The following is a 19,055-nucleotide window of genomic DNA, read 5'->3' as shown; positions in this document are numbered from 1 at the left end:
TAATCAATGTTTCATCAGCCATTTGCCTGGATTTAATTTATAAGAAGTAAATATATCAGACGATAGATAATCTCGACACGGAGGCGCCTGCGGGTGAACTGGAGCTCGTCTCATGAACCGAAACTCAGCGTATAGACCTGAGAATTGAAATATATCTATATTGAAATGTCTACTTTTAAACAGAACAATTCAAAACGAAAGACAGACAGACTCATGTAATCGTATGAAATGTGCATTTCTCTCTGGCGCGCGCTCACTGAAGATCGCGAGTCAGCATCATCAACTTCATCTTTGGCTGACACTGACTGAAAACACTTGTTTATTAATAAACAATTAAAATGTCTCCTTGCTATATTTGTTGTATTCATAATCATTATTTTTGCCAGTTCTTGTGACAGCTTTTAGGTGCTTTATTGGCAGCGCCACCCTTACATGAATCACCGTACCCGCATTTTTTAAAATATTCATTTATCGGCCATTATAAATGCCGATACCGATAGTTAGGAAAATGCCTAAAATCGGCCGATAATATCGGCCCGCCGATATATCGGTCGGGCTCTAATATATATAACAATCACAGAACCCATATAGAGATCACACTGACAGAGAGTTTGGGAATATTCACACATAATTTATACACATAAAACATGATATCAGACATTTGTTTAACATGTCAGCATGATCAGCGCAGTCGGCGCACACACACACACACACTCGGGATGGTTTCCAGCCGGAAATCCATCATTCCTCGACCTCAAGCATGGCTTATGAAACATCCCAGTAGTAGCCTAAATTAGCCACTGTTCACGCACACGTTAACCTAGATAAATGTTTGCTATTATTAGGCACATGTCTAATTTATATTTTAAAGGCCTATTATTATGGTTTGGTTTTTCTCTGTAATGTAGAACAATGTTACATATGATATTTTTTCTCAGCCCTGAAACAAACCCTTTTCCAATGCCACACCCCCAGTAGACCTATACTGTATATTTAAGTAATTAAATTAATATTGTGCTAATAGACTAGGAAAATCTAGTCCGGTGTGACCCAAACACACACACACACACGCGTTCATTCTCGTGTTAGGCAGCACGTTTGAGCTTCTGCAAGAACCAATGAGGTTCATTCTCGTGTTACGCAGCTCGTTTGAGCTTCAGCAAGAACCAATGAGGTTCAGTCCTGTGTTACGCAGCTCGTTTGAGCTTCAGCAAGAACCAATGAGGTTCAGTCCTGTGTTACGCAGCACGTTTGAGCTTCAGCAAGAACCAATGAGGTTCATTCTCGTGTTACGCAGCACGTTTGAGCTTCAGCAAGAACCAATGAGGTTCATTCTCGTGTTACGCATCACATTTGAACTTCAGCAAGAACCAATGAGGTTCATTCTTGTTACGCAGCACGTTTGAGCTTCTGTAAGAACCAATGAGGTTCATTCTCGTGTTACGCAGCACGTTTGAGCTTCAGCAAGAACCAATGAGTTTCATTCTCGTGTTACGCATCACATTTGAGCTTCAGCAAGAACCAATGAGGTTCATTCTCGTGTTACGCATCACGTTTGAACTTCAGCAAGAACCAATGAGGTTCATTCTCGTGTTACACAGCATGTTTGAGGTTCCACAAGAACCAATGAGGTTCATTCTCGTGTTACGCAGCACGTTTGAGCTTCTGCAAGAACCAATGAGGTTAATTCTCGTGTTACGCATCACATTTGAACTTCAGCAAGAACCAATGAGTTTCATTCTCGTGTTACGCATCACGTTTGAGCTTCAGCAAGAACCAATGAGGTTCATTCTCGTGTTACGCAGCACGTTTGAGCTTCAGCAAGAACCAATGAGGTTCATTCTAGTGTTACGCATCACGTTTGAGCTTCAGCAAGAACCAATGAGGTTCATTCTCGTGTTACGCAGCACGTTTGAGCTTCAGCAAGAACCAATGAGGTTCATTCTCGTGTTACGCATCACGTTTGAGCTTCAGCAAGAACCAATGAGGTTCATTCTCGTGTTACGCAGCTCGTTTGAGCTTCAGCAAGAACCAATGAGGTTCAGTCCTGTGTTACGCAGCTCGTTTGAGCTTCAGCAAGAACCAATGAGGTTCAGTCCTGTGTTACGCAGCACGTTTGAGCTTCAGCAAGAACCAATGAGGTTCATTCTCGTGTTACGCAGCACGTTTGAGCTTCAGCAAGAACCAATGAGGTTCATTCTCGTGTTACGCATCACATTTGAACTTCAGCAAGAACCAATGAGGTTCATTCTTGTTACGCAGCACGTTTGAGCTTCTGTAAGAACCAATGAGGTTCATTCTCGTGTTACGCAGCACGTTTGAGCTTCAGCAAGAACCAATGAGTTTCATTCTCGTGTTACGCATCACATTTGAGCTTCAGCAAGAACCAATGAGGTTCATTCTCGTGTTACGCATCACGTTTGAACTTCAGCAAGAACCAATGAGGTTCATTCTCGTGTTACACAGCATGTTTGAGGTTCCACAAGAACCAATGAGGTTCATTCTCGTGTTACGCAGCACGTTTGAGCTTCTGCAAGAACCAATGAGGTTAATTCTCGTGTTACGCATCACATTTGAACTTCAGCAAGAACCAATGAGTTTCATTCTCGTGTTACGCATCACGTTTGAGCTTCAGCAAGAACCAATGAGGTTCATTCTCGTGTTACGCAGCACGTTTGAGCTTCAGCAAGAACCAATGAGGTTCATTCTAGTGTTACGCATCACGTTTGAGCTTCAGCAAGAACCAATGAGGTTCATTCTCGTGTTACGCAGCACGTTTGAGCTTCAGCAAGAACCAATGAGGTTCATTCTCGTGTTACGCATCACGTTTGAGCTTCAGCAAGAACCAATGAGGTTCATTCTCGTGTTACGCAGCACGTTTGAGCTTCAGCAAGAACCAATGAGGTTCATTCTCATGTTATGCAGCACGTTTGAGCTTCAGCAAGAACCAATGAGGTTCATTCTCGTGTTACGCATCACGTTTGAGCTTCAGCAAGAACCAATGAGGTTCATTCTCATGTTACGCATCACGTTTGAGCTTCAGCAAGAACCAATGAGTTTCATTCTCGTGTTACGCATCACGTTTGAGCTTCAGCAAAAACCAATGAGGTTCATTCTCGTGTTACGCATCACGTTTGAGCTTCTGTAAGAACCAATGAGGTTCATTCTCATGTTACACATCACGTTTGAGCTTCAGCAAGAATCAATGAGTTTCATTCTCTTGTTACGCATCACGTTTGAGCTTCAGCAAGAACCAATGAGGTTCATTCTCGTGTTACGCATCACGTTTGAGCTTCAGCAAGAACCAATGAGGTTCATTATCGTGTTATGCATCACGTTTGAGCTTCAGCAAGAACCAATGAGGTTCATTCTTGTGTTACGTAGCACATTTGAGCTTCAGCAAGAAACCAATGAGGTTCTTTATCGTGTTACGCAGCACGTTTGAGCTTCAGCAAGAACCAATGAGGTTCATTCTCGTGTTACGCAGCACGTTTGAGCTTCAGCAAGAACCAATGAGGTTCATTATCGTGTTACGCATCACGTTTGAGCTTCAGCAAGAACCAATGAGGTTCATTCTTGTGTTACGTAGCACATTTGAGCTTCAGCAAGAAACCAATGAGGTTCTTTATCGTGTTACGCAGCACGTTTGAGCTTCAGCAAGAACCAATGAGGTTCATTCTCGTGTTAAGCATCACGTTTGAGCTTCAGCAAGAACCAATGAGGTTCATTATCGTGTTACGCATCACGTTTGAGCTTCAGCAAGAACCAATGAGGTTCATTCTCGTGTTACGCAGCACGTTTGAGCTTCAATAAGAACCAATTAGATTAATTTGCATGTTATGCATCACGTTTGAGGGTGCTTTCACACCTGTAGTTCGGTTCATTTGGTCCGGACTAAAGGTGAAAAATTATACTTTGTATCATTTTCAGGCGTTTTGGTTCCTTTTCACACCACATTGATTGCTCTTGTCCGAATCGGTTGATGAAACGAACCAAAATGCAGTCACATGACAACATCCACATCACTCATTGGCCAGATGTGTCTCGAACATATTTCCACAACTGCACTTAAATTGGTCAGATTTAACATGCGGGAAAATTCCAACAGAACTCGTAAACAAAGAGGAAAATCCGGCAGACATGCGTAGAATTCGCTCACAATGTATGTTCAGAATCAGCACAAGCTTTATCCTTTCGCAAATCCCCCCATAAACAACAAAGACTAGACGCGATTTAAAAAAGAAATCCACTGTGCAGCGCGGACAACCTCAGTGTTTATGATGAGATTTTAGTGCAGAATGCGGTAAGTCAGTCATGGCTTAAAGGAAGCGCTATTGGCAATCTAAATAATAATTTTGTTTGACTACGGCAGCTGGTTTAGTCCAAAAATGCGCAGTTCTTTGGCAGTTGGGTCTGTTCGAGGTCGGATCACGTTCTCACCACAAACGAACCGCGCCAGAGTTCGCTTGAAAGCGTACCGAGACCACCTCTTCGAGGTCTCGGTACGCTTATTTGGTCCGCTTTTGGTGCGCACCCAAGTGCGATTACTGCTTTCACACCTGCCCAAACGAACCGCACCAAGGGGGAAAACGAACTCTAGTGCGATTCAACCGAACTAAATGAGGCAGGTGTGAAAGCACCCTGAGCTTCTGTAAGAGGTTTGTTCTCTCACGTCAAGCATGTTCGGTTGAGCTTCTGTTTATGTTTGCTACTCAATGTTTATATGTGAATAAAAGACTAAATAAAATTTTTCATCATATTCCAATTGTGTCACTTCAGAAAATTTACTAAACTGCTCAATTCATATGGCTTAGTATCACGATCTCTTTATGACCTTTATGAAGCGTCAAAGTGACAGTTGCGTAGCTGTCAATGGAGAGTACAGAACTGGTTTGAAGATGAACGAAAGTGTAAAGGGTTTGGAACGGCATGAGGGTCAGAAACTAATGACAGAATTTTCATTTTTGGGTGAACTAACCCTAAGTAGAGATGCACCGATCGATCGGCCTGGGTCAGGAATCTGACTATTTTCCGCATGATTTGCCCGGACTGGAAACCAGCTGGTCAGTCTCACCGATTCCGCACAGGACCATTTTGTTGCCAAATACAACAAAATGTATCCGCGCTGCACAGTGCACTGTCCGCGCTGCACAGTGGATTTCTTTTTTAAATCGCGTCTAGTCTTTGTTGTTTATGGGGGGATTTGCGAAAGGATAAAGCTTGTGCTGATTCTGAACATACATTGTGAGCGAATTCTACGCATGTCTGCCGGATTTTCCTCTTTGTTTACGAGTTCTGTTGGAATTTTCCTGCATGTTAAATCTGACCAATTTAAGTGCAGTTGTGGAAATATGTTCGAGACATATCTGGCCAATGAGTGATGTGGATGTTGTCATGTGACTGCATTTTGGTTCGTTTCATCAACCGATTCGGACAAGAGCAATCAATGTGGTGTGAAAAGGAACCAAAACGCCTGAAAATGATACAAAGTATAATTTTGCCTGCAAATACACACAGGCAATAACGTCAGCTGCACGTTCTCGCTCTCTTCTCTCCGACGGTGAAGTGGCACACACCCGCTTGTATTGCGCATAATTGTAAACGGGTAAATTATTCAAGGATTTTAAAAAATTGAGTACTTGAATTTAATAGAGGAATCATAACAGCCCTAGGTCAAATACACACAATTTTAATTTGTCTTGACGAGTATTCAGTTAAACCGTCATTTTTAGAACCTGATTAGCTGAGAAAGATAATACGTTGTGTAACAGTACTGGATCTGTGCATAAGCTCTTAAAGTGACAAGTCTAATATTCCTATTTTCCAATGGAGGCTATCCAGTGTTATTTTACATTTGATTACTTAAAGAGATGGTTGATTGCGATTTCACTTTTTTCATTTTAAATAGTGTGTAATGTTGCTGTTGGTGCATGAACAGTATCTGCAAAGTTGCTGCGCTGAAAGTTCAACGTAAGCAGAGATATCGTCTTTTAAAAATCAGGAAGTTTAATGCCTACAAAAACGACTCGAATGGGACTACAACGAGATACTCCCGGGTTTTATACGTAACTAACCCATAATCAACCCTCCCTCCGGAATATGCAAAAAAGGAGGCATGGCCATATTTCTGCTGCTTTGTCGAAGAGGAAGAGTTATAGTGGAGAGCAGTAGCCATGCCGTCGAAAGTGTGTTATTTTCACCCAGCTGTCAGGTCTTCTGTGTTCGGGCTTCCTACGGACGCTGTAGTTCGTCAACAATGGCTACAATTTATGTTTGATTATGTTCCAGAAAATTACAATCGTAATTTAGCTCTCTGTGCTGCGCATTTTACGGAAGACAGCTTCCAGAATTTCCACAAATTAAATGCCGGATTCAACAACAAACTGTTACTAAAGCATGAAGCAGTTCCAACTTTAAAACCAGAGGCAGCAGTTGTTGGGCCACAACCTGTAAGTAAGACTTAATAATTTTAAATGTATTTGCATGTATCATTTTAGACGTAATGTTTTAGATTTTATCAAGGACGTAAACAAATGCCAGCGCTGGCTTTAGTAGCCACTTAGTTATGCTATTTCGTGTATCTATGACAAACGCGTACAAACATTTTGGACCTGAATTCGTAATTATGTACTAATTTTGTAAATGTATTTTCCATGTATAATTTATGCCGAAATTTTTCGATTTGATCAAGAACATAAACCAATGCCAACGCTGTTTGTTTATAGTAGCTAGTAGGGTTGGGCGGTATTTCGGTAATATCATATACCGCGGGGTCTTAAAATAACAACGGTATCAGTTTCAATACCGTCATTACCGGCACTTATATATGATATATAAATATAATTTATTCAATGCCTAAAAATGCTTATGTAGTTGTCATCAAGTGACAGTGTGGAGGAGAGAGAGAGAGAGAAGGGAGAGGCGGTAAATACTGACGAGACAATTTGTAAATGTTGCTATAAAAAAGGTGACCGCGAGAGATGGAAACACCTCTAACCTAATGTCGCATCTCCGAAACAACCACCCACTCACTGCTGCGAAGATGCATTTTGCCCCGAGTTCATTAAATAAGTGCATTAGTTTCTATGTGTTAAAATATTATAATGTTTTTTTTTTTTACGTTGATAATGAAAACTGAACAGCACAAGTAAGATGGGATGCATCGGGAGTCAGACATTGACCACTTAATTAAGTTTCATTTTGTAAAAGGTCTTTCTTTAAAGTGAATTTCGTTTTGTATAAATTGTATCTTAATTTTAATAATTTTTTTATCAATCAATTGCCTGGATTTATTAAATAAGAATCAAATATAGCAGACAACATAATCATGACATGATCGTTCGCTGGCGCGCCGCGGTCACTTGCATTGAAATCTCATCATAAATTAACCGAAACTCAGTGTATGTCTCACAGACATGACAGATAGGCCTATATCTAAATAAAGCTTGAAATTTCATTAAACGAAACAATTCAGAACGAAAAGAAATAGGCCACTCGCTGATTATTTAATCCACGATGTGCATTTCTCTCTATGCGCGTTCATACGGAAATGGCGATCATCAAATTAAACGAAACTATTCAAAACGAAAAGAAATAGGCTAGCCTAATCTCTGATTATGTAATCCATGATGTGCATTCTCTCTATCGTTCACTATGGAGATGGCGATTCGTCAATTTCTCTAAACGAAACAATTCAAAAGGAAAAGAAATATAGGCAGCATACTCTCTGATTAATCCATGATGTGCATTTCTCTCTATACGCGCGTTCACTACAGAGATATCTATCGTCAATTTCTTTAAACGAAACAATTCAAAAGGAAAAGAAATATAGGCAGCATACTCTCTGATTAATCCATGATGTGCATTTCTCTCTATACGCGCGTTCACTACAGAGATATCAATCGTCAATTTCTTTAAACGAAACAATTCAAAACGAAAAGAAAAAGGCTAGCCTATACCTTCTGATTATGTAATCCATGATTTGCATTTCTCTCTATATATGCGCGTTCACTAGGAGATGGCGATCGTCAACTTAATCTTTGCAGCACTGACAGAAAAGTTGTATTAATAAAAATCAATGGACGCGTGTCACCGGATTTACAAATGCACTTCTTGCTTGTTGCTTGTTAATTTAATTTAAATTAATTAATTAATAAAATTAATACAATTGTCATAATTAAAATAATTAAATATTATTAAGTGTCCCATTTTTGCTCATTTATAAATATTATTTATATCTACCACCCCCTCAGCACCTGGGTTAAACAATTATTTGGCGCAACCATATTATAACGGCCCACTTATTAAAAATAGTCGAGTCTAAATAGGGCTCCGGCTCATATTACATTTAATGCCTTCAGCCGGGATTAGACACAACGTGCACGGGTTGGCCTTGATTTTTTTTTTTTTTTTTTGCCCGATCTGATATTCAGTTTCTGAACGGTGTAGACACAAGCCACAAGCCGTGTTTGGGGAGGTTCTGCTTGACTCTCTTCAGTGCCGCTTTCTGGGTCTGATTTTGGCTCAAACTGATACGGCAGTATTGACAGTACATTTGACCGGAGCACATAGCTTTCGCCCGTAAAGGTAATGGGCGTGAAGTTTCCGGAATACGCCCAATCTGAGCCAACAAGCGGCACAAGCCCTGAAAAGTGAAGCCAAAGCGTCTCGATCGCCCCCCCGGTGACCTGTCCTATTATAGCTCATAAACCCCGCCTTCCTGTGTTATTCAATGGGACGTGAGACCAACTAAACAATTAAATTACACTTCACATATCTTTTTTCTAAAGATAGTTTGTCATTTACTGTAGCTTTCAGCACACTGATGTAATTTCAAGTGTTTGTTTTTAAAATAAGTTTGTTTTTAGTTAGTTATTTAATGCTTTAAAAACGGCGCTGTGGCGTCATGATTGACAGCTGTGATTGACAGGTTCTCTGAGCAAAGTAGTCACTGAAGCAACAACGGACTTTTTTCGGGATCTTTGGAGGACTGAGGAGATTGGAGCTTTAAATTTAATATCTAAATTTCTATAATTAATTATTTCACACCGACATAATGGGTTATTCTGCAGCAGAGGCGCGTGCTTACGCTTGATTCAGCGAGAGTTAGGGCGGGACCAGAGCTAACAAGCAGCAGTAGCATTTTCTACTGATTTCGCGGCTTTACTTCCTGCTCACTACTGGGCATGTCTGGTCCCCAAATCGCAACTGCGCAGACTCAAGTCCCAAGATGTCAGCGCCATATCGGGACAATTGCGGCTTCACTTCTCGCCAATGGAAGAGAGCGAAGGGGCGTCGTCCATCTTTTTTTACAGTCTATGATCTGAGCCCATTGCCTGTTTCTGAGGGAGTGGTTTCATAGAATCAGGAAGTCAACCAGTCGTTCAAATGACAGGAACAAGCGGCTTACAATAAAGGTGAAATTTATGAAAGATAAGGCTTTAAAAATAAGGCTTTAAAAAAAACACGAAGACATGTTATATTGTTTTATGTTATATATATATATATATATAATTTTATAAATAAAAATAATTGAAGAAAACTTGATTTTTGTTTGTATTATCAATAAAAACAGATTCGAAAGAAAATAGGAATCTGCACACATAGTTATCGGCAATCACACTCTACCATCTCTGGAGTCTGTTCTCATAGTTTAAATATGGCTTCAGAAGGATCAGAATAATCATATAGGTTTGGATGAAACGACATTTACACTTACATAAGCACACATTAGTGGATGCGATTGTGAATGTGAAACACATCATGTACTGAGACATATGGTAGGCTACTATAACAGGCCTGTTAATCATCAGCATCATTTAACAGCAGCACCCCTGACTCTTCAAATGACTGAACGCACTAAACTCACGCATAGAGCATCAGTTCATGTTGATACTGTACAGACTTAAATATTTATGTGGCTTTCCCACTGTCTGTCTCCAGACATCATTTGACAGGGATGGGGTCTCAGTAACGTTACCTTGCCTTTGGAGCAGCCCACGGAGCGCAGGGCCCCGAAGAAGATGGGCAGCAGGGCCATGAGCAGCAGACTCCCGTACGCCAGAGCTGTGCCCTCGGCGCTGGACACGAACCGGCCCGCGGTCCCGTTCACCGCGTCAGACCCGTTACTGGACCCGTCCGGCCCCGGCGCGCTCTGCTCCACATCAGCCATGATCTACGCCTTCAGAGACCCGTAGATATCAGTCTGCGCTGAGAGTCAACTACTGAGTGTATATGTCTCGCAGCTGAGTGTGTATGTCTCGCAGCTGAGTGTGTGTCTCTCACAACTGAGTGCGTTTCTCATTGAGATCCGCTCGACTCGATTAAGGCCACGTTTCCTAACTCAGCCCGGTGAAGTGTGTGTTCTTCTCCGTTCACGCACTTACACACACTGACACCCTATGGCGCGGAGGAAGAAGTGCTGCTGCGGTGTCACACACTCATTTCTCGGTTCCTTTCCTTGAGTCTCAGCATCTCAGTTATGAGGCGCCGAACTGGACAAAAGCGAAGCGAACTGCGCGAGAGAGACCGAGCGTGTCAGTGCGCGCGAGAGAGACCGAGCGTGTCAGTGTGCGCGAGAGAGACCGAGTGTGTCCGGGCATTAGTAGCCTAATTAATTGGTACATAGTAATATATACTAAATAAGAGGCATGGAAGTTCGATTTATGGACATCAATAATCGGTACAAACGTCTTGTTTTTAACTATTGTTTAGTAAATATAAATAATTCGAGCAGATAAACTTTCATATGGAGAATTAAATAAGATTGAATGTATGTAGTAAGATTTCATAACTAATCACTGTGCCACAACCAGGTTTTACGTTTCTTGAGCGTCAAATAACAATGACTCTGAATTTTATTCACCGACATCGGGATGTTGTCTGTGCAAGTCGTTACCACGAGAACTGTGGATAGGATAATGGCATCTGTGAGAAAGATGGATATATCGGCAGACTGCCTTCGAAGAGAGTGCAGCAAAATAACTAACTGGCCTGACTGGGATAGCTACAGGAAATGTTGAAGTGTTTTTGTGTTTTGTTTTTTGTCAAAGATGTTATAATCTTTAACAAAATGTTTAACGTTATTTGACAAGCATACACACATACATGCACACAAAAGACACCAATGCACAGAAACACAAACCTATATTTAATGAAATACATTTGTTGTGTTGTTGCTATATCACTCTAAAGACAACCGTCACCGTGTCAATTTACTGTTAATAAAATGATTTCATCCGAAATTACCTCTGTTGTTCTATTTTTTTATTGGCCCTTTACCTGAATGTTGTTCCATATGGCTCACGAAGGAACTTGCTGATACTCTAACTCATAATTTTTAAACATTATACTTTTTTGCGCTAAAAAATTAAACATGTTTAAGACACTCGTGCTAAATTATAATAATATCATTAGATGTCATGCATGGCTTGGATGATAATACAAGTGCCAAAACATGGCCCATTTTAGCTGACTTTACCATACTAAAAAAATACATATATATGTGTGTATAAAATAAATAATAGCAATAATAGTACCACTTTAAGAAACAATAATTATAGTTGCACAAGTGCAAAACCACACATACATACTATACATATTCATAATATACAAATATTACCTCAGATAGCAATGATTATCAAATACCAACAATGGTAGATGGAATACCACGAGAGTATATTACAATAACACACGGCTACCAACAATGGTAGATGGAATACCACAAGGGTAAATAACAACTAATCCAACACTCCACACAACATGAATACAATCAAACCTCATTACCATTATAATGGGACCAGACCTTTTGTTTATAAAGACGTCTGAAATTGTGTATGCCTTGACATTGCTTTAATTCCGGCCCCAGATTATTCCACAACGTAACCCCACAAACAGACATAGAAAAACTCCTCCTGGTGGAACCCACCATTGGGACCACAAAGTTTCCAAATCCTCTCAAACTGTAAGACTGCTCTTTATAAGAAAACATATTTTGAATGTTCGCAGGTAATAAATAATGATACGCTTTGAACATAAACTGTGCATTATATAATTTTACAAGATCCTGCATTTTTAATAACTTTGATTTGAGAAAGAGAGGATTTGTGTGCTCAAAATAGGCGGCCTTGTGTATAATTCTTACAGCTCTTTTCTGTAGCAAAAAAAGTGACTGTATTACATTTTTGTAATTATTGCCCCATACCTCTACACAGTAGGTTAGATATGGCTGTATTAAAGAACAATACAAGGTATGGAGTGCATTATAATCAAGAATATGTTTAACTCTACTAATTATAGCAAGGCTTTTGGAGACTTTAGTAGTTATATGTCTACTAAATATAGTGAAGTTTCTCAGTCATTTAGAGTAAAGAATAAACAATTCAGTGTTGCAAGTTGTGGAAAAATATTCCCCTTGTAGTGGTACTTGGGACAGACAAGTGTTTTTGTCTTCTGTCTATCTGATTCAAATCACAGTCTGCATAGTCTCTGTTCTCGTGGTATCCAGGATTTTATGCGGTCCTTTCTCCATTTGTCAGTCGTGGTCACTGAATCGATGTTTTGAAAGTCTCTCTTTTAATTGTGTAATTGATCAGTAATTTGCCAATTTTGTGGTTCTATTTAGGGACGAGTAACACTGGAGTTTGGTTTATTGAATAATAAGATATAATTAATAAATATGAAATAGTGTGTGATTTCAGAGTGGCTTGACACCTAATTGAAGACAACATGTTAACATTATGTTAAAAGAGAGAAAGAAGTAAGCAAGCTACATCCTGCTAATTCAGTGGTAATAATTTAATTGTTGTTTTTTATTTATATTGTTGTCCATTAATCGAACTTCCATGCCTCTTGCTTTATTACTTGCATACCAATTACTTATGCTCGGACTGTCGAACTGTGTCTTACTGACACACTCGGTCTCTCTCGCGCGCACCGACACACTCGGTCTCTCGCGCACCGTCACACTCGGTCTCTCTCGCGCGCACTGACACACTCGGTCTCTCTCGCGCGCACTGACACACTCGGTTTCTCTCGCGCGCACTGACACACTCGGTCTCTCTCGCGCGCACTGACACACTCGGTCTCTCTCGCGCACTGTTGCGTGCGCTCTTAGACACATTCTCTCACGGTCTCCCTCGCATCAAGTTCAAGTTTCTTCATTAGCATGACATTTGGAGTAGACTATATTATTGCCAAATATTATAGTATTGCCATTTTAATGTATTTAAATACAGAATTACACCATAAAAGTATGGTAAAGTCAGCTAAAATGGGCCATGTTTTGGCACTTGTATTATCATCCAAGCCATGCATGACATCTAATGATATTATTATAATTTAGCACGAGTGTCTTAAACATGTTTAATTTTTTAGCGCAAAAAAGTATAATGTTTAAAAATTATGAGTTAGAGTATCAGCAAGTTCCTTCGTGAGCCATATGGAACAACATTCAGGTAAAGGGCCAATAAAAAAATAGAACAACAGAGGTAATTTCGGATGAAATCATTTTATTAACAGTAAATTGACACGGTGACGGTTGTCTTTAGAGTGATATAGCAACAACACAACAAATGTATTTCATTAAATATAGGTTTGTGTTTCTGTGCATTGGTGTCTTTTGTGTGCATGTATGTGTGTATGCTTGTCAAATAACGTTAAACATTTTGTTAAAGATTATAACATCTTTGACAAAAAACAAAACACAAAAACACTTCAACATTTCCTGTAGCTATCCCAGTCAGGCCAGTTAGTTATTTTGCTGCACTCTCTTCGAAGGCAGTCTGCCGATATATCCATCTTTCTCACAGATGCCATTATCCTATCCACAGTTCTCGTGGTAACGACTTGCACAGACAACATCCCGATGTCGGTGAATAAAATTCAGAGTCATTGTTATTTGACGCTCAAGAAACGTAAAACCTGGTTGTGGCACAGTGATTAGTTATGAAATCTTACTACATAAATACAATCTTATTTAATCCTCCATATGAAAGTTTATCTGCTCGAATTATTTATATTTACTAAACAATAGTTAAAAACAAGACGTTTGTACCGATTATTGATGTCCATAAATCGAACTTCTATGCCTCTTATTTAGTATATATTACTATGTACCAATTAATTAGGCTACTAATGCCCGGACACACTCGGTCTCTCTCGCGCACACTGTCACGCTCGGTCTCTCTCGCGCGCACTGACACGCTCGGTCTCTCTCGCGCACACTGACATGCTCGGTCTCTCTCGCGCACACTGACATGCTCGGTCTCTCTCGCGCGCACTGACACGCTCGGTCTCTCTCGCGCAGTTCGCTTCGCTTTTGTCCAGTTCGGCGCCTCATACTCAGTGCGCTTCTCTAACGAAGAAGGCTGAAGCCTCTTCTTCTTCTTCTTTGTTACGTTTAATGGCGGGTGGCAACCAGCATTATGGTGCATTAACGCCACCTACTATGTTGGGGTGTGGGCCAGAGCTTTCCTTCCCTTGAAGAAAAAAATAAAGTAAACTAGTACTTATAATAATACTAATAATATTTCCTGCCCCTAAATTCTATTTATCAATCCAGTTCTCTCAAATACCAAAATAACTTCCAGACTTAAATATCAAAAACATTAATTAGACTTAATAATTCCTGTTCAAACTTTCTACTTTCCTCCCTTAATACTTCCCGCTCTCGAGAGAATTTTTGACAGTGAAGAATTACATGCTCGACTGACTCCTCTATTTGGCAATGTTCACACACTGCTGAGGGGTGTTTATTTATTAAGTGCAAAGTTTTATTATTTATTAAGTGCAAAGTTTTATTAAGCCTAGTAGGCTATGTCCTACCCTTAGCCTTGTCAAGATGTTCTCTTCTTTATTGTTTCTTCTGGCTATACTTCCTGTACCCACATCTTGCTGTAATATATAGAGATGACGCCCTGTGTTTCCTGCATCCCAACTGTTCTGCCACTCCCTAATTATGTAAGGCTGAATCCTGAGTCTGTTGCCTTGCCCAAATACCCACACTTGCGGTCGTTGCACTTGACCACTTGTCTACTTGCATGACGTATTTCTCCAAAGTGTCCAAGCAGGCGTAAAGACTACAAGTGTGTGTAGGACTTTTGATCACTCGATGGGAAACACACTTATAGTCTTGCAAAAAAATGCAAGTGTTTATAGAGCTTTTATTTATTATATTTTCATACTTTGCATTTAAAATAAACTTCCACGGGTTTTAATTTTCAAGTTTTTGATTCAGGCAGCATTATAGGTCAGAAGTCAGATGAGATTAGAAGTTTCACAATATTTATCCAGTTCATCTGGTTAGGGGTCGGAGTCATCATGCCGGTATGGAGACGAGTTTTTCAGGTTTCCATGAGGCCTTCACAGTGTTGATGAGGCTGGCACTTCAGGGATGCGTTGTCGTCGTGTCCATGCGCTGGTCCTTCATCAGATCTGGATATGGCCTGGATCCGGCAGACTGCGGTAATTGACTAAGACTAATATTAGCGTAGACGCCATCCTTCTTATGATGTACCAAGTACATCAGGATTTATGGGAAGTGTTCCCAGCAGTGTTGTGCCTGAACTCGTTCATATTTTGGGCGAACGTGAGCTGAACGTACTGTATTACTGCCTGGTGAACGTTACTGTGAACTCGTACATTCTGGTGTCTGTGAACGGCACGCTCTCTGTTTTACTTTGTTCAATAGAGTGCCAGATTTCTATAGAGCCTACCAGGCGAAAACACACCGTAAACAGGCCTTAATATGTAGCGGAAAAACACCCAACCTGGCAACACCAGCACCTGTGTCGCACCGCCGCATGCGTCATCAACACAAAAAGGAGGCATCATATGGTCATTTAATCGAGTTTTATGACCAGGTCGGTGAGGATGGGAAAAATCTTACATATCTGTGCAAACTTTGCCCGCCGATAAAATAATTGCTGTCTGTGGTTCTACGGTCCTTCTCAAAAAATTAGCATATTGTGATAAAGTTCATTATTTTCCATAATGTAATGATAAAAATTAAACTTTCATATATATTTTAGATTCATTGCACAACAACTGAAATATTTCAGGTCTTTTATTGTTTTAATACTGATGATTTTGGCATATAGCTCATGAAATGGAGGCCCAGGATGCTTCGATAGCGGCCTTAAGCTCATCCAGAGTGTTGGGTCTTGCGTCTCTCAACTTTCTCTTCACAATATCCCACAGATTCTCTATGGGGTTCAGGTCAGGAGAGTTGGCAGGCCAATTGAGCACAGCAATACCATGGTCAGTAAACCATTTACCAGTGGTTTTGGCACTGTGAGCAGGTGCCAGGTCATGCTGAAAAATGAAATCTTCATCTCCATAAAGCTTTTCAGCAGATGGAAGCATGAAGTGCTCCAAAATCTCCTGATAGCTAGCTGCATTGACCCTGCCCTTGATAAAACACAGTGGACAAACACCAGCAGCTGACATGGCACCCCAGACCATCACTGACTATGGGTACTTGACACTGGACTTCAGGCATTTTGGCATTTCCTTCTCCCCAGTCTTCCTCCAGACTCTGGCACCTTGATTTCCGAATGACATGCAAAATTTGCTTTCATCCGAAAAAAGTACTTTGGACCACTGAGCAACAGTCCAGTGCTGCTTCTCTGTAGCCCAGGTCAGGCGCTTCTGCCGCTGTTTCTGGTTCTAAAGTGGCTTGACCTGGGGAATGCGGCACCTGTAGCCCATTTCCTGCACACGCCTGTGCACGGTGGCTCTGGATGTTTCTACTCTACGACATACCAGCACTGCTCCAAGATACAGCACCCAAGGACGACTTTCTGGAAAACAGCCAGGGAAACCAGGACAGCATATTACAGCCTCCAATAACACCAGAGCAACAATCCCTCTCACCGGAAACATTATCACTCTCTCCAGCATCTCCACTTCTGTGCTTCTCAGAGAAAATGGAACAACTGGTGCATGCTGGAACTAGACTATCCCACTCTTTTGCTGCGAGCCCCCAGATACCAACCAAAAAACGCCAGGCCCCACAACCACCAAAGCCTGCGGGCCCAGCTCGCCCTCCCCCTCCTCCTGTGAGAGCTCTTCGGCCTCTGCCACAGCGCCAGGGTCCACACCCCCCTCCAGCGGCTCGAGGTGATCCAAAAACAACTGATACCAGCTCTCAGTGATATGTGTCGGGTCCCCGGTATGATAACAAATACTTTCTCAAATGTTTACAGAACAAGCGGGAACCCAGTGTGCCTGTATCTTTCTCTATTGCTGTTCGATTACATGATAGAAAGTCTAAGGCCTTCAAAAGCCGGACAGCAAACCCATCTAATCAGGGGCCTCATTTATAAAACTTTGCGTAGGTTTTGCGTCAGAAGTGGCGTACGGATGAAACATAGGACGTGCGTACGCACAGAAATATTCGGATTTATAAAACTACGCATTTTTTCCTTAATAAATCCCAATCAATTCTAAATGTAGCGCAGCTTTTGCGGCTTCATGTCACGCCCATAGTTGCCCATAAATAGTCCGTGAAACGCCCACAAGTTAATATTCATCGATTGCGAAATCATGGCAAACACAGAGAGGAAATCAAAAAAACGTAACTTCACTCGATGTGAAGTAGAAGTTATCGTTGGCGAGGTGGAAAAGAGGAGAAAAATGTTGTTTGGAGGGCACAGAGTGGGCATTACTAATGCCAAAAAGGCACTTTGAGTGGCAAAAGGTTGCAGACGCCGTAAATGCTGTAGCCTCACAACCTCGCACTGTGGCCGAAATAAAAAAGAAATGGTCGGTTATTTGCCTCATTTGCCAGCCAGTCTTCTTGCTGTCTGAAGATGCGTTCACTCCGAATCCTTCCATTTTCCACATCTTCTAAGAGCGCAAGATCAGCCATTGTGCGTCGTTACGCATTGTGATGGGGCATTTTATTTCAATCCATTTAATTGCGTCTGACAAGCTACAGACGTTGGTTATAATCTACTTGGAAATTGGAAATAGTTCAGCGCAAATGTAATTTCTAGCAGCTTTCTGAATGGTTGAGACATACGTCATACGTTATTTTATCTCAAATAAAACAAACTAAAGGCATATGCATGAATACCATGATTCCGTAGCTGATGAAGACATTTTTACTATGAAAACAACTTTCCCCAGTGGACAAATAATCCATCCATCCATCCATCCATCCATCCATAATTATCTATCTATCTGACTGACTATCTGATTGCATCTATCTCTGCTCCGCCAGACGGACACATTGGCGAGAATATCAGTTTTTTACATTATTTTGTTCTGTTTACCATCTTATTTATGAGGATGAATTGTATAACATGCCAATATTATTGCAGAACATATTTCACTTTTCTTTTTGCAAATATGTGTTAATTTGCGTTTCTGTTGCAGATCGATCAAACGGGTGTTCGTGTAGGCTGTTAATTGTAAGACTTGCTTTGTGAAGTCTTCGTGTTATTTATGAGAGGCAGTATTGCCATTTATTTTACACAACGGTCTACAGTTTCACACAATTTCACGTGTTTCTTCCATCTGCCGACGGTGTCGCCATTTCTCATTTCACCTGTTTCTGTGCGTACGCCTGGGTCAGAGCTTGTGTGAAGGACCGCACATTTTCCCGTCAAGTTTGCTTTTCATAAATACCAATTATTGCGTAGAGAGCGGCGTACGCCTTCTTTTGTGCGTACGCAACGTTTATAAATGAGGCCCCTGGTGCCTATTACACGACATACCAAGATTGCTGTGGGGACAAAAAGTAGGACTGTTAAGTTAGCACTTTTAAACATCCGCTCACTTAAAAATAAATCACTTTTAGTCAACGACTTAATAACCACATACAACCTGGATTTTATGTTGCTAAATGAAACTTGGCTAGAAGAAAGTTGCAGTGCAACAGTCCTCAATGAAACAGCCCCTCCTAACTTTACTTTTATGAGTGTCTGCAGAGCTGTCAGAAGAGGCGGAGGTTTAGATGCTCTTTATAAAGATGTCTATCAATGTAAGCAAATATCATTTGGGAATTACCCATCTTTCGAGTATCTGGGTATTGTGTTAAAAGGTGCTCCACG

At 40.9% G+C, this 19,055-nt stretch overlaps 1 protein-coding gene across 2 annotated transcripts in view; it reads right to left on the bottom strand.

Annotated features, from left to right (window-relative positions):
* The window catches only part of LOC143724595 (signal peptide peptidase-like), a 42,621-nt gene extending 32,082 nt beyond the window's left edge, over positions 1–10,539 (bottom strand). The window contains exon 1 of one of the 2 annotated variants that reach the window (XM_077217768.1): positions 9,980–10,539. In XM_077217768.1, coding sequence (XP_077073883.1) covers positions 9,980–10,171 — 192 coding nt within the window. In that variant the 5' untranslated portion in view covers positions 10,172–10,539. The remainder of the gene's footprint in view (positions 1–9,979) is intronic. The other variant, XM_077217769.1, reaches the window with a different exon arrangement.
* Positions 10,540–19,055: the final 8,516 nt, after the last annotated feature.

The sequence above is a fragment of the Siphateles boraxobius genome, unplaced genomic scaffold (assembly GCF_051911475.1).
Source record: "Siphateles boraxobius isolate OS27281-9 unplaced genomic scaffold, OSU_SipBor_1 76, whole genome shotgun sequence".
In the NCBI taxonomy this organism is placed as follows: Eukaryota; Metazoa; Chordata; class Actinopteri; order Cypriniformes; family Leuciscidae; genus Siphateles; species Siphateles boraxobius.
This window is presented reverse-complemented; position numbering and strand designations above follow the sequence as displayed.